This window comes from Arachis duranensis, chromosome 7, assembly GCF_000817695.3.
Source record: "Arachis duranensis cultivar V14167 chromosome 7, aradu.V14167.gnm2.J7QH, whole genome shotgun sequence".
In the NCBI taxonomy this organism is placed as follows: domain Eukaryota; kingdom Viridiplantae; phylum Streptophyta; class Magnoliopsida; order Fabales; family Fabaceae; genus Arachis; species Arachis duranensis.
Genome location: NC_029778.3, coordinates 57264611 through 57281678, shown reverse-complemented (window position 1 = coordinate 57281678; position 17068 = coordinate 57264611). Strand labels below are relative to the sequence as shown.

The window sequence follows — 17068 nt, the reverse complement described above, 5'->3', positions numbered from 1 at the left end:
AGAGTCACTGAAACTCCTCATAGTACTCTCCCAAGCAATACAGAAGAGAATCCCAAAAGAGAGTGCAAGGCCATAACTGTGAGCAACATGGCCGAACCTAGAGAGAGTGGAAAGGGCGTGAATCCCAGTGAGGAAGACCTCTTGAGACATCCTCTGGACAAAAAGAAATTTCCAATTGAGGAATCTAAGGAATCCGGGCTCATCTAGAGACCATAGAGATTCCATTAAACCTCATTTTACCATTCATGAGCTCTGATGACTATTCATCTTCTGAAGAAGATGAAGACATTGTTGAAGGGCAAGTTGTCCAGTATTTAGGAGCAATCATGAAGCTGAATGCCAAGCTATTTGGTAATGAGACTTGGGAGGATGAGCCTCCATTGCTCATTAATGAACTAAATACCTGGGTTCAGCACACTTTATCTCAAAAAAAAGGATCCTGGTAAATTCTTAATTCCCTGTACCATAGGTACCATGACTTTTGAGAAGGCTTTGTGTGACCTGGGGTCAGGCATAAATTTAATGGCACTCTCTGTAGGGGTGGAAACAGACCAGGCCAGGCCAGGCTTTGCTCTTAACAGGCCTGGCCTGTTATACAGTTGATTGGCCTGAGCTTGGCCTGCAGCCTGTTATAGGTTCCTTATAAAGTACTAGGCCTGGCCTATTATTCAGCCTGGCCTGGCCTGAAGCCTGTTAAAAGGCCTGATAATTTTTTTTACAAAAATAAAAATATTATTTAAAAATTATTTTTTAATAAAAATAGTTATATGTAATATGTCATATATTTAATTTTATAAAAAATTTTAAACTTTTAACATATTTAAAATATACAAAAATATTTATAATAAAATATAATAAATTTAAAATATTTCATAATTTTATTAATAACAAATAATTATTTATATATTTAATTATATTTTAATAGGTCTAGACAGGCCTATAAGGCTAATTAGTAAGCCTGGGCCTGGACTATTAATGTATTAAGGCTTTTAAAAGAGCATGGGCTTGTACGTATTTTATAACAGGCCAGGCCAGGCCAGGCCAAACACAGGCCAGGTTGTAGGCCCCTGGCAGGCCGCCTGGCCTTTTTCCACCCCTAACTCTCTGTAATGGAGAAACTGGGACTCTTTAAGGTATAGGCTGCCACATTCTCATTAGAGATGGCAGACAAATCCATGAAAAAGGCTTATGGACAGGTAGAGGACGTGCTAGTAAAGGTCAAAGGCCTTTACATCCCTACTGATTTCAAAATCCTAGACACTGGGAAGGATGAGGATGATTCCATTATCCTTGGAAGACCCTTCCTAGCCACAGCAAAGGCTGTGATTGATGTGGACAGAGGAGAGTTGGTCCTTCAATTGAATGAGGGCTACCTTATGTTTAAAACTCAAGGATCTCCCTCTACAACTATAGAGAGGAAGCATGAAAAGCTTCTCTCAATACAGAGTCAAACAAAGCTCCCACAGCCAAACTCTAAGTTTGGTGTTGGGAGGCCACAACCAAACTCTAAGTTTGGTGTTGGGAGGTCCCAACAATGCTCTGAATATCTGTGAGGCTCCATGAGAGCTCACTGTCAAGCTATTGACATTAAAGAAGCGCTTATTGGGATGCAACCCAATTTTTATTTATCTATGTTATTTCATGTTATTTTGTTTTTTTTAGGTTGATGATCATGTGGAGTCACAAAAACAATTGCAAAAATTCAAGAAAAATAAAAAACAGCATTAAAAATAGCACACCCTGGAGGAGGAACTTACTCGCGTTTAAACGCCAGTAAGGGTAGTAGAATAGACGTTTAACGCCCAGTCTGGCACCATTCTGGGCGTTAAACGCCAGAAACAAGCACCAGACTGGCGTTAAACGCCAGAAAGAAGTAACAATCTGGCGTTAAACGCCAGAAACAGGTTGCAGCCTGGCGTTTAACGCCAGGAAAGGAATAAAACCTGGCATTTAACACCAAAAACAAGCAGCAATCTAGCGTTAAATGCCAGGATTGCACAGCAAGGGTGTTTTGTACGCCTAATAGGAGCAGGGATGATACATCCTTGACCCCTCAGGATCTGTGGACCCCACAGGACCCCACCTACCCCACCTCTCACTCTCCTATGGCACCTAAGGCCGGAAAAACCTCTAGAAAGAGGAAAGGAAAGGCAATTGCTTCCACCTCCGAGTCATGGGAGATGGAGAGATTCATCTCAATGGTCCATAGCTCAGTAGTAGAGCATTTGACTGCATATCAAGAGAGCCCACTCATGGACCTCAATAATAGCATGAGGAATTCCCTCATCAAGAAATCCCTGAGATGCCTCAAGGGATACATTTTCCTCCATACAACTATTGGGAGCAACTAAGGATAGGAGCACCAAAAGCACTAAGGATCAAGCAACAGAGGCAAGGTAGAGACATAGAGGAGCTCAAGAGCACCATTGGTTCTTCAAGAGGAAGACGCCACCCTCACTAAGGTGGACTCATTCCTTAATCCCCTTGCCCTTATTTTTCTGTTTTTTAGTTTTTGAGTTTCATGTTAGTCTATGTTTTTGTCTTCATTACATGATCATTAGTGTCTAGTGTCTATGTCTTAAAGCTATGAATAATTCCATGAATCCTTCACCTCTCTTAAACGAAAAATGTGCTTAATTACAAAAGAACAAGAAGTACTTGGATTTCAAATTTTATCTTGAAATTAGTTTAGTTATTTTGATGTGGTAGCAATACTTTTTATTTTTTGAATAAATGCTTGAACAGTGCATATTTTTTATAGTGAAGTTTATGAATGTTAAAATTGTTGGCTCTTGAAAGAATGATGACCAAAGAGAAATGTTATTGATAATCTGAAAAATTATGAAATTGATTCTTAAAGCAAGAAAAAGCAGTGAAAAAGAAAAAAAAGTAGCAAAAAAATGGCGAAAAAAAGAGAAAGAAAAAGAAAAAGCAAGCAGAAAAAGCCAATAGCCCTTTAAACCAAAAGGCAAGGGTAAAAATGATCCAAGGCTTTGAGCATTAAAGGATAGGAGGGCCCAATGAAATAAAATTTAGGCCTAAGCGGCTAAATCAAGCTGTCCCTAACCATGTGCTTGTGGCATGAAGGTCCAAGTGAAAAACTTGAGACTGAGTGGTTAAAGTCGTGATCCAAATCAAAAGAGTGTGCTTAAGAACTCTGGACACCTCTAACTGGGGACTTTAGCAAAGCTGAGTCACAGTCTGAAAAGGTTCATCCAGTTATGTGTCTGTGGCATTTATGTATCCGGTGGTAATACTGGAAAACAAAGTGCTTAGGGCCACGGCCAAGACTCATAAAGTAGCTGTGTTCAAAAATCAACATACTTAACTAGGAGAATCAGTAACACTATCTAAAAGTCTGAATTCCTATAGATGCCAATCATTCTGAACTTCAAAGGATAAAGTGAGATGCCAAAACTGTTCAGAAGCAAAAAGCTACAAGCCCCGCTCATCTAATTAGAACTAAGTTTCATTGATATTGTGGGATTCATTGTATATTATCTTTTTTTTATTCTATTTTGTTTTCAATTGCTTGGGGACAAGCAACAATTTAAGTTTGGTGTTATGATGAGCGGATAATTTATACGCTTTTTGGCATTGTTTTTACATAGTTTTTAGTATGAATTAGTTAGTTTTTAATATATTTTTATTAGTTTTTAAGCAAAATTCACATTTCTGGACTTTACTATGAGTTTGTGTGTTTTTCTATGATTTCAGGTATTTTCTGGCTGAAATTGAGGGACCTGAGCAAAAATTTGATTCAGATGCTAACAAAAGACTGCAGATGCTGTTGGATTCTGACCTCCCTGCACTCGAAATGGACTTTTTGGAGCTACAGAAGTCCAAATGGTGCGCTCTCAACTGCGTTGGAAAGTAGACATCCAGGGTTTTCCACCAATATATAATAGTTCATACTTTGCCAGAGTTTAGACGATGCAAACTGGCGTTCAACGCCAGCTTTCTGCCCTATTCTGGTGTTAAATGCCAGAAACATGTTGCAAGCTAGAGTCAAATGCCAGAAACAAGTTATAAACTGGCGTTTAACTCCAAGAAAGACCTCTACATATGAAAGCTTCAATGCTCAGCCCAAGCACACACCAAGTGAGCCCGAAAGTGGATTTCTGCATTATTTACCTATTTTTGTAACCCTAGTAATTAGTTTAGTATAAATAGAACTTTTTACTATTGTACTAGGGGTCTTTTTCCCTATTTTTCGAATTCACATATCATTTGGGGAGGCTGGCCATTCGGCCATGCCTAGACCTTGTTCTTATGTATTTTCAACGGTGGAGTTTTTACACACCATAGATTAAGGTGTGGAGCTCTGATGTTCCTCGAATATTAATGCAAAGTATTACTGTTTTCTATTCAATTCATGCTTATTCTTATTCTAAGATATCATTCGCACTTCAACCTGATGAATGTGATGATATGTGACACTCATCACCATTCTCACTTATGAACGCATGCTTGACAAACACTTCCATTCTACTTGCGAAAGCTAGAGTGTGTATCTCTTGGATTCCTAGTTCACGATGCATGGTTACCTCTCCTGATAATAGAGCCTTCCATTCCGTGAGATCAGAGTATTTGTGGTATAAGCTAGAATCCATTGGCAGCATTCTTGAGATCCGGAAAGTCTAAACCTTGTTTGTGGTATTCCAAGTAGGATCTGGGATGGGATGACTGTAACGAGCTTCAAACTCACGACTGTAGAGTGTGGTGACAGACGAGAACCAACAGCTGATTAGCCATGCGGGAAACCGTAGAGGACCTTTTTCACTGAGAGAATAGGAAGTAGCCATTGACAACGGTGACGCCCTACATACAACTTGCCATAGAAAAGAGTATGAAGGACTGGATGAAGGCAGTAGGAAAGCAGAGATTCAAGAGGGATAAAGCATCTCCATACACTTATCTGAAATTCCCACCAATGAATTACATAAGTATCTCTATCTTTATTTTAAGTTTATTTATCTTTTTAATTATCAAAACTCTATAACCATTTGAATCTGCCTGACTGAGATTTACAAGGTGACCATAGCTTGTTTCAAGCCGACAATCTCCGTGGGATCAACCCTTACTCACGTAAGGTTTATTACTTGGACGACCCAGTGCACTTGCTGGTTAGTTGTGCAAAGTTGTGAAAAAGAGTGATATTACAATTGTGCGTACCAAGTTGTTGGCGCCATTGAGATCACAATTTCATGCACCAATGGCCGAGGACGCAACAAGTAAGAAATTTCTTGTCATTTGCTTTAATAATTATAAGATGGTTGATGGTAGATTTGTCATGGAACAACTGCATGAAATTGAGCATAGTTTAAATAATTTTAAGCAACATAACATGCACATGGATGATACCATTATTGTATCTTCAATTATTGACAAACTCCCTCCATCATGGAAAGAATTCAAAAGAACTATGAAACATAGAAAGGATGATGTTTCTCTTGAGCAATTAAGTAATCACCTTCGTCTTGAAGAAGAGTACTGTAAACAGGACGATACTAAAGAGCAAAGTACTCATGCTAATCTTCACGTAATGGAAGATGGAAAATCTAACAAGCCCAACAAGAAGAGATACCGAGATTTTAATAAATCTCAAGGTAACAATAGTGATATCAGAAAGAATAAAAAGAAAGAAAATTGTTTTCATTGTGGAAAACTAGCACATTTTAAAAAAGAATTTCGTTTCTTAAAAAAGAAGAAAGAAAAGAACGACACAGTAATAAAAGATAATCTTATTGCTATTATTTCTGAGATCAACATGATTGAAGACATTGTATCATAGTAGATAGATTCTGGTGCAACTCGACATGTATGCAAGAAAAGAGATTTTTCAAGACATTCAAAGAAGAGAATGGGACTATTCTGTACATGGAAAATGCATCAATTATTCAAGTAATGGGCAAAGGAATAGTGGAACTTGAATTCACTTATGAAAGAGTACTAACTCTTACTAATGTATATTATGTATCCGAAGTCAGAAAAAAATTAGTTTTTCTCCTTCTACTTAATAAGTATGAGTTTAAGTCTGTATTTGAAAGAGACAAATTTATTTTGTCTAAGGGTGGAGTGTTTGTGGGTAAAGGATATCTATTTGAAAATATGTTTAAATTGAATATTGTAAATAATAATAATAATAATAATAATAATAATAATAATAATAATAATAATAATAATAATGTTTCTGTTTATATTGCTGAGTCCTTTTATTTATGGCATAATCATTTAGGACATGTTAATTTTCATAAATTAAATGATATGATAAAATATGATCTTATTCCAAAATCAATTAAAAATTCAGATGTATGCAAAATTTGTATGTTAACTAAAATAACAAGACTTTCTTTTCAAAGAGTGCAAAGAAATTAAAAGTTATTAGAATTAGTACATTCTGATGTATGTGATTTGCATGGTTGGCCTACTATAGGTGAAAAAAAATATTTTGTAATTTTTATTGATGATTTTAGTAGATATTGTTATATATATTTGATGCATTGTAAAGATGAAGTCTTGGATAAATTTAAGATTTTTAAAACTAAAGTTGAATTACAGCATGAAACCTTTATTAAGTGCTTAAGGTCTGACCGTGGAGGAGAATATTATAATCTTAGTTATTTTGAGTCCACTGGTATTATTCATCAAACCACTGCACCATATTCTCCACAACAGAATGGTATTACTAAAAGAAAAAATAAGATGTTGGAAGAAATGGTTAATGCTATGCTATCTTATTCTAGTCTAGCCAAAGGTTATTGGAGTGAGGCTATATTAACTGCTTGTTATATTTTAAATAGAATTCCTAATAAAAGAAATAAAATAACTTCATATGAACTTTGGAAGAATAAAAAGCCTAATCTTAAATATCTTAAAGTTTGAAGCTGTAGAGCAATAGTAAAAGTTCCTGAACCTAAAAGAAAGAAATTAGGAAAAAGAGATATAGAATGTATTTTCTTAGGATATGCTGAGAATAGTAAAGCTTATAGGTTTGTAGTTATTGAATTTAATGAATCATACTCTGCTAATACAGTTATTGAATCAAGAGGTTTCTTAGAGGATATATTTAATTCAACTCTAAGACCTAAAAGTAAAATTCACTTAGAAATAGAAGAAAATGTAGAAAATAAGCCCGTTGAAAAGATTGAACCTAGGAAAAGTAAAAGAATAAGAAAAACAAAGACTTATGGACCAGATTTCTTTATGTTCCTTGTGGAAGGGTAGGAGAATCAATAGATAGCATTGCACCTATATGCCTTCATATGGAAGGTGATCCTGAGATCTTTGAAGAGACTATAAGATCTCGAGATTCAGATTTTTGAAAAGAAGCAATACAAGATGAAATGGAGTCAATAATGAGAAATAACACTTGAAAATTAGTGGAACCTCCTCGTGAGTCAAAGGACATTGGCTATAAATGGATTTTCAAAAAGAAAATAAAAGTAGATGGAACTGTTGATAAGTTCAAAGCACGGTTAGTTGCTAAGAAATTTGCATAAAAAGAAGGAATTGATTACTTTGATACATATACACCAGTAGCAAGAATTGCTACAATTAGAGTGCTTAAAGCACTTGCTTCAATTTTTAATTTTGTCATTCACCAAATGAATATTAAAACAGCTTTTTTAAATGGTAAACTAGATGAAGAGGTGTATATAAAGCAACCCGAAGGATTTATAGTTGCTGGTCAAGAAAATAAAGTGTGCAAATTAGTTAAGTCTTTATATGGAGTGAAACAAGCCACTAAGCAATGACATAAAAAATTTGATGAAACTATTCGTGCTAATGGATATAAAATAAATGAATCTGATAAATAAATGTGTGTATAGTAAAGTTAAAAATGGCAAAGGTGTTATGATTTGTTTATATGTTGATGATATGCTTATTTTTTTATACTGATTTAGAAGAGGTAGAAAAAACTAAATATTTTTTGTCTAGTAATTTTGATATGAAAGATATGAGAGTTGCAGATATAATTTTAGGAATTAAAATTGTTAGAAATGGTCATAATTTAGGATTATCTCAATCTTAGTATATAGAAAAAAATTAAAATGATTTGATGAGCTTGAAGAATATTCGGTGAGTACTCCTTTCGATTTAAGTATTAAATTAGTACCCAATACAGGTCGTCTATTTTACAAATTGAGTATGCAAAAATAATTGGATACTTAATGTATGCTATGACCTATACTAGACCAGATATAGCATATATTGTAGGTCGCTTAAGTCGGTATACAAGCAATCCAAGTAAAAACCATTGGCATGCTGTCCGAAGAATATTAAAATATTTAAAAGGAACAATAAACTATATTTTGCTGTATAGTGGTGAACCTTCTATTTTAGAAGGATATACAGATGCTAGTTGGATAAACAATATAGGCGATCATGCATCAACAAGTGGTTGGATCTTTACTCTTGGTGGGGGTGCTGTTTCTTGGAGATCCAAGAAACAAACTTGCATAATGAATTTTACCATGGCTACAAAATTTGTTGCTTTGATAGCAGCAAGTAAGGAAGCTGAATGGCTTAGAGATTTATTACATGAAATTTTAGTTTGGCCAAAATCAATGACACCAATTTCTATACATTGTGATAGCCAAGCAACATTATCAAAGGCTTATAGCCAAGTTTATAATGGAAAATCTAAACACATTGGAGTAAGACATAGCTATGTTAAAAATGTTATTGGCAATGGAGTTATATCTCTAAATTTTATAAGGTCAAAACAAAATCTTGCTGATCCTTTGATGAAAGGATTCAAAAGGGATTTGATGTTTAAAACATCAAAAGGGATTTGGTGTTTAAAACATCAAAAGGGATGGGACTAAAATTCGTATTTTAAATAATTATCAATGATAAATACCCAACTCACACTTAAGTAACATCAAGTCTTGAGTTTAATGTAGTGAAGTACACTATTAGAGTAATTGCAAGTACTCATAAATATTACTTTCATCCTAAGATAAAAAGTACTTGGAACCATAATAGTATAAAAGAACAGGATGAGCTTTGTTCTTAATAGACCTATAGCAAGTATATTATTGCTAAAGTATTTAATTATGGGATACTTTTGATAGAGTCTACCTATATGAGTGTGAACTGAGGCCAGTTCTTAGAGTTAAGATTTTATTCTTAAAGCACTCACGAAAGGATATAAGACACAAGGTCATGTAGTATATTAAATGTGTCATATTTAATATAACATCTAAATAATACCAAAATTTTATGTGTCATTAGTGCACGTTTGTTCATATGAGTTAAATGGTTCAAAGCTTGTCTACCATTTTAAATTCGGATGAGTGAATACCACTGGTTAGTAGGTAAAGATTCAAATCGCAAGATACCTCTATTGAAAGCATAAAACTTCTAGAATGATAGGATTGAAAAGGAGTTTTTATAGTGGAAAATTGTGAGATATATTTTCAAAATATGTAAAAAGCTATTTTAAAGAGTTACATCTCTTCATAGAGTTGTGATTTATTCAAAAGTTATGCCTGTTAAAAGGTTGCAACTATTTGAAACGTTAAGTCTGTTGAAAGGTTGTAACTATTTGAAAAGTTGTGTCTGTTGAGTACGTAGTTGCATGTTGCATGTACTCTGTATCTATAAATTTTCTTCATTTCATTATTGCTGAATAATCCATCTCAACACTTTCTTTATGCGTAAAAGGAAGAATAGAGAATATTATTCTGTAAATTATCATTTAGTGTAAGGCTTGACTGTGTGAGTGCATGAACAAGTCAAGTGTTCTTCATTGTATCCTGCAGAAAATTAAGCCTAAAGGAAAGTGTGTGTAACACACGCCTTGAAGAATTGCGTTATTTGATTGACTATCCCCTTCTCTCTTAACTCACAGTTTGGAGAAGCATAAAGCAAAAAACAAAAAATACTGTCAGCTCCATCCTGGCCCCTGGGCGCTGAACGCCCAACAAAAATCAGTTTCATTAATGAGAGTGTGAATACACGCTCCAACTCCCCAGCAACTAACGTGAACGTGAATGTTCATATCTTTCTTCTTCTTTGCGTTCTTCCTCTTTTTTTGCGTTCTTCCTTCTTCTTGTTCGCATTCCTCTTCTTCTTCGTGTATTTTTTCCCCATCATCATTCTTTTATTGCTGTTGTTGTTGTTGTTGCATTTTTTTCTTTTTCTTCTTTTCTTCCTAGTAATTTTACAGCATTGGTTTTTTCTTCTTTCTTTTGATTTTATTCCTTTTAAAAGAGTAAAAGAAGAAGAATTAAAAGAAAATGAAATAAGAAGAAGATGAAGAAGAAGAAAAAGCACTAGAAAATAAAGAGAAGAAAAGGAAGAATTTTAAATTATACAAAACTTATTAGAACAAATAACACCAAAATTTCTTAACAATGACACATAAATTTATCGTTTTTACACCAAAAATTTGCTACAAAAGTACAAAAATATATTTTTTAATGTTGTATTTTTTTTCTTCTTCATTTCTTCTTTCTTTCCTTTTTTCTGTTTTTGTTGCTCTTATTTTTTGTAGAAGCATTGCTTTTCATATTATACTTGAATGAACATATTTGTAATGTATTATAATCTTATTTATTTGAATGAATATATGTTCATCCTCTTCTTAGTAATTTTGTAACATTAGTGTTTCTTCTTTTTCTTTATTTTATTTTGTCTTATTTTTATTTTTATTAAGAGAGTAAAATAAAAAAAAATATGAAAAGGTAAAACAAGAAAAAAAAAAGTTGTTGATGATGAAAAAGGTTTAAAAGAAGAAGAAGAAGCAGAAGAAGATTAGGAGGAGGAAGAAGAAGAGTTTTGAATTATGCAGAACTTATCAGAATAAATAACACCAAAATTTCTTAATAATAATACTTAAATTTTTTAGTTTTTACACCAAAATTTTGCTACAAAAGCACAAAAATATCTTTTTTAATGCTTCATTTTTTTCTTTTTTCTTTTTTCTGTTGCTGTTATTTTTTTAGGAACATTGGCACATTAGACTTGAATGAATATATTTGTAATGTATTGAAATCTTAGTTAGTTAAATGAATGTAGGTTCATCCTCTTTTTAGTAATTTTGTAGCATTATATGTTTCTTCTTCTTCTTTGTTTGATTTTTTCTTATTTTTATTTTTGTTAATAAAGTAAAATTAAAAGCAATATGAGAAGGTAAATCAAAAAGAAAAAGATGAATAATAAGAAAAAAGGAAGATGATGATGATGAAAAAGATGGAAAAAAAAGTAGCAGAAGATGAAGAGTTAAAGTTTTGAATTATATAGAATTTATCAAAATAAATAACACCAAAATTTTTTAACAATAACACATAAATTTATTAGTTTTTACGCCGAAATTTTACTAAAAAACACAATAATATTTTTGTATTGCTCTCCTCCTCCTCTTCCTCCTCCTCCTCCTCCTCCTCCTCCTAGGAATATTACTTCTCATATTAGATTTGAATGAACATGTTTGTAATGTATTGCAATTTTATTTAGTTGAATGAATGTATGTTCATCATCTTTCTTGTAATTTTATATCATTATGCATTTTTTTTCTTTATTTGATTTTTTCTTATTTTTATTCTTGCTAAGAGAGTAAAATAAGAAGAAACATGAGAAGGTAAAATAAGAAAGAAAAGATTAATAATAAAAAAAGATGTTGATGGTGAAAAAGAAGAAGGAAAATCATCATAAAATAAGAAGGAGGAAGAAGAAGAGTTTTCAATTACGAAGAACTTATCAAAATAAATAACACCGAAATTTTTTAACAATAACACAAATTTTGTTTTAGGTTTTATACCACAATTGTTCAACTACAGAATCATAAACTACTAACGAACTACATTAACTATATTCGAACCATACCTCAAACACTTGATTCGATTCAAAACTATAATTCAATTCGTCTTGGTTCAATTGATAGTCTAAACTTGAATCAAAATACCTGTTCAAAACTGATTTCACTACTTGTTTCAAAAAATTTAATCCTCAAATTCAATTCAGATTAAAGAGCATTGATCTTGAATGAAGAGAACGCAAATAATAAAGAAAACATAGAAAAGAAAGAGAATGTAGAAAATCTAGAAGATGCAGAAAATTTTCAAATAGAAAACGAAATCCAGATGAAAAGACTATATTTGTGCATTAAGTCAAAAATTTGTTAGAAATAATGATGCGTGGAGGTGAATTAAGTTAAAACTATTTGGTTGGATTTGATAGGTTAAATGACTTAGATTTTGAGATTAATTGTTTTCATAAATGTTATATTTTATTAATTTAAATAAAAAAAATCTCCACAAAAATATAATTGTTTTTACAATAATATAAAATAAAAAATTAAAAAATTATTTAAATAAAAAAGAAGCCGTTCCTTGTTCCTACAATATATTAAGCCGAAAAAGCAGCGTCTGTCAGGGTGTCGATCGAATCAGTACAAAATCTGGTTCATGCTCATTGACACACTGTCTCAGTGCTGTCAGTTTTCCCTTTACTCTCCCTTTAATTTCCTAAGCACCGTAATCATTCCACATATTAAAGCGTGTGCGGAGAGACAGACAGTAAAAACACAGAGAGGAAAGTAAGAAATACCAATCACTGATCCCACAGAATGAACCCAAAACCCAAAGCCATAATATACACCGAGCCAGAGGAGAGAGCAGGGAACATCATGAGCTGTGTGTCTTCGTTTTTGTAAATTTGTGCCACAAGCAACCCAAAACAACCCAACAACAAGCACCACAAAATTCACACGCATCCTCGTTCTCTTTCTCTCAACGAGGTAGTGGTTCTGCTCACTCACTTCTCCTTTCATTTCTTCTGTTTCTCATTTGATCTGATCTCACACCAAATTGGTTTTGCGTTTTTCTCTTTATGTTAGATCGTACTGAAGCTGAATTCGTCCTTCTTTTGTCAAATGAAAGGAGTTTGAAATTCAGTTACTACTTTTGAAGTTGAACTACCTTTGCTAGCGTCAACTGCAAAAGTATTTTCTATCATTGTTCTGTTAATATCTACCAACTCATAACACCAAAACTTTACCTTTTGATTACAACTCAAGTAGTCAAGTTGTTATTATTATTTTTATTTAATTTTCAACGTTTTTGACGGGTTGGTTTTTATGATTGTTGGTACATATCCATTTCAGCACTGGTGGTCCGTGATGGGATCTAGTGCGGTGATTTAATTAATGCTCTTCCTTGTCCTCACTCCCTTGTTTTTAATTCTCTTACGTGAAACTAAAAAAATAATAATTGTATAAAACAATTATTTATTTCAAAATATTCTGAATTTGCTTTGAAAGTACTCTTACTCTGTTCTGATTGAACAACTTCAAGATTCACACGGTTTCTCTAATTTATTTATTAATTAATTAATTTTAGTTTCAGGTTTGCGTTTGCGCTAGTGGCAATGGTGAATGGTGCTGAAATAACACACTTCCATTGGTTTCTTAGTGTATCCATCCATATATTGTTCTAACCATATAGCATTTATTTAAGTAGTTGAGGCTTCTTTTTGCAACTGTTTTGGGTTTGGTCATTGAATCAATGTCAAGACCTCTTCAGAGAGGTGTTTCTGGGATTCAGATCCCTGATTCCCAATCCAAAGAGAAAACAGAAAAAGAAGATTTGGATAAAAAGGCTCCCTCAGATCAAAGCCCTTCTTCTTTATCGCTTAGATTCCCTTTGAGGCTGCTCTTTGCAGATAGTAATAATAGTAACAATTCACCTTCTAAATATGGCAACATCACAGACAATGGTTTTGCTTCTGATCCATTCATTGTTGGGTCCCCAAGAAGTCGGCTTAACTTGTTGCATTTCTTGAAGTTCAGTTTGCTGCTCATAGTTGTTCTTGCACTTACTGGATCCTTTTGGTGGACATTGTCTATTTCTTCCTCGTCGAGGGGTCATGTTTACCATGGTTACAGGAGGCTCCAAGAGAGGCTTGTTTCGGATTTGTTGGATATTGGTGAGTTTACTCGCGGTCCAGCGAAGTTAAAGGAATTGGAATTTTGTTCTCAGGAGTTTGAGAACTATGTTCCTTGCTTTAATGTTTCTGAGAACTTGGCTTTGGGAAATTCTGATGGCAATAAGCTTGATCGGCAATGTGGCCGCGAGCTCAGGCAAAATTGTTTGGTGCTTACGCCGGTGAATTATAAGATTCCGCTTAGGTGGCCTACTGGAAGAGATGTTATATGGGTAGCTAATGTGAAAATCACTGCACAGGAGGTTCTTTCTTCTGGGAGCTTGACAAAGAGGTGATTGATGTTATATTGGCTTAGGTGATTGATGTTATATGGTAATGATGCTATCTTTGGGGTACTGAAATTTTCATTTGTGGATGCAGGATGATGATGCTTGATGAAGAGCAAATTTCCTTTCGCTCCGCTTCTCTCATGTTTGATGGCGTCGAAGACTACTCGCATCAAATTGCGGAAATGATTGGACTTAGAAATGAGTCTAGCTTCCTACAAGCCGGGGTAAATTCATTTGTCCTATCTGTTTGAAATGGATAGATTCAGTGTTTGTTGCCTGAACTTTTTCGGTACTTTCATCCATCGTATTTGTATTTCATTAGTTTGACACATGCTTAAATAGAATTCAGCATACTTAATTGCCTCTAATTTGCTACTTAAGTGTGCTGAGTAAGACAGTGTTCTGACGACTTTAAGCTGATTCTAACAATAATAGTATTAAAATTATTTATATATTAAGGATCTCATTGTTATCTTCACTTAATAATCAATGAATGTTGAAATGATAACCTTATATTGATCTTGATAGGACTTCTGCTAGATATTGCTGATAGTTTACGATGGCATTGAGTTTGAACCGAGTTCATAGTGTGCACTGTTATGCGCCGGAAATGTTATTTTATTGAGATATTAGCATCCTAAAATATCTAAAATTTTTAGGTTCGAACAATACTGGATATTGGCTGTGGCTATGGTAGCTTTGGTGCGCACCTCTTTCAGAGTCAACTTTTGACGATGTGCGTAGCAAACTTTGAGCCTTCAGGAAGTCAAGTTCAGCTTACACTTGAGAGGGGTCTTCCAGCCATGGTTGCTTCTTTCACTTCAACACAGTTGCCATATCCATCGCTCTCCTTTGATATGTTACACTGTGCAAGATGTGGCATTGATTGGGACCAGAAAGGTATCTTTCATATTTTCATCCCATGCTATTTTTTGTTGATGAGTGCTTCTTTTATGTTTATTCCAGAAACATTTATTTCTAGAATTTTTATGTGGTTCAAAACTAAATAATTCATTACTCAATGTCATTTGAAGAAGAAAATAAAGTCACGTTTGAATTGAAATCCTTTGTTTGATTCATTAATAAGCTTTTGGCTGGCTATCCATTTTGGACGTTGGAACTGGGAATCTGATGATTTTTTACAGCTTCGGATCATGACTTTTATGTTGGATTTTGTTCATTTCCTGGCACTTTGTAATGTTATTGATATACAATTCTTGGTATAGGTGGCATTTTCTTGATTGAGGCTGATAGGCTTCTAAGACCTGGTGGATACTTTGTCTGGACATCGCCACTTACAAATGCTCGAAACAAAGAGAGTCAGAAAAGGTGGAAGTTTGTACAGGATTTTGCACAAAGTATTTGCTGGGAAATGTTGTCCCAGCAAGATGAAACTGCCGTATGGAAGAAAACTAGTAAAAAGAGTTGCTATAGTTCAAGGTAACAATACAGTACATGCATTTACGATTTCCATATCCTTAGAAGCGGTTTCTGGTAAATAGATTTTATGCCATGTGTATGCATTTGCTTACCGTTTCAACATGGTCCTGATTCTTAGCATTGCCTATTTTTACAACCAGAAAGCCTGGTTCTGGTCCTTCTTTGTGTGGTAAAAGTCATGATATAGAGACTCCATATTATCGAGTACTGCAAAATTGCATAGGAGGAACACAGAATAGCCGTTGGATTCCAATTGAAAAAAGGGAAGCATGGCCTTCTCGAGCTAACTTGAACAAGAACGAGCTTGCAGTCCATGGTAATTGTTACTGTCTTCAAACTCTTATCTATTGAGCTCTTAGGGAAAGTGATTTCATTGTAAAACCTTGCCGAATCGAATAGTTATGTTGGACTTACACTGTCCATGTTTAAATATGTCAGGGTTGCAGTCTGATGAACTTGCCGAGGACACTGATAGCTGGAAAACAGCAGTCAACAATTATTGGTCGCTCCTGTCACCTTTAATATTTTCTGACCATCCGAAGAGGCCGGGCGAAGAGGACCCTTCACCTCCTTACAACATGTTCAGGAATAGTTTGGTGGTTTCAATTTGGCATTGCTGCAAGCTAAAAAGTCTGTCTGGGTCATGAATGTGGTTTCAATGAGTGGGCCAAACCATCTTCCTTTGATCCAGGACAGAGGTTTCGTTGGCATTCTGCATGATTGGTATTTTAATCTCTCTTACCTTTCTTCTTATTCAGCTATTCTTGAAGAGCAATACTACATGACTAACAAAATTTATTATCTTTGACCTAACACTTGGCCTACAAAGGTATTTTTATACTAAATTTTAAACCTTTAATCCTAAATCCTAATAGTATAAAAATAAAGTGTTAGCTCAAAGTATTGGCTAATATTGTTAAAAAGTGTTTGCCCCTAACATTTCTCATTTCTAAATGTGAATATCGTGATTCTCTTCCATCAATCCCTTTTTATTGGCTGCATCTGGTTTAGATGCACTGCTGAATTCTTCCTTAGTGAGACTTCATTATAACAGACAAATCAATTCTTACATGGTGCATTATTCTTTTTGAAAAACTTTTTTCCAATTACCAGCACTGCTCAGGATTTTGATAAGTTCTTATGAAGAATAGTTTTCAGCAAATTGTAGTTTCTGTACAAACATGATTTTTCGGTGGTTTGTAGGTGTGAGGCATTTCCATCATACCCTAGAACCTATGACTTGGTGCATGCAGCAGGACTTTTATCCCTTGAATTCGCCAAGCCCCGCAGATGCACTATGCTTGATCTGTTCATTGAAATTGACAGATTGCTTCGCCCAGAGGTATGTCAACTAAATATTCGGATTTTACTACTTGTCCATGGGAATTTCCGCCCCCCCCCCCTTT

At 34.2% G+C, this 17068-nt stretch overlaps 1 protein-coding gene across 1 annotated transcript in view; it reads left to right on the top strand.

Annotated features, from left to right (window-relative positions):
- The first annotated feature begins 12378 nt into the window (after positions 1-12378).
- Positions 12379-17068, top strand: part of LOC107459150 (probable pectin methyltransferase QUA2) — a 5508-nt gene continuing 818 nt past the window's right edge. Inside the window, 9 exon segments of the mRNA XM_052252023.1 lie at positions 12379-12748; positions 13350-14224; positions 14314-14446; positions 14882-15122; positions 15449-15662; positions 15803-15978; positions 16101-16250; positions 16253-16385; positions 16866-17004. Coding sequence (XP_052107983.1) covers positions 13515-14224; positions 14314-14446; positions 14882-15122; positions 15449-15662; positions 15803-15978; positions 16101-16250; positions 16253-16385; positions 16866-17004 — 1896 coding nt within the window. The 5' untranslated portion in view covers positions 12379-12748; positions 13350-13514.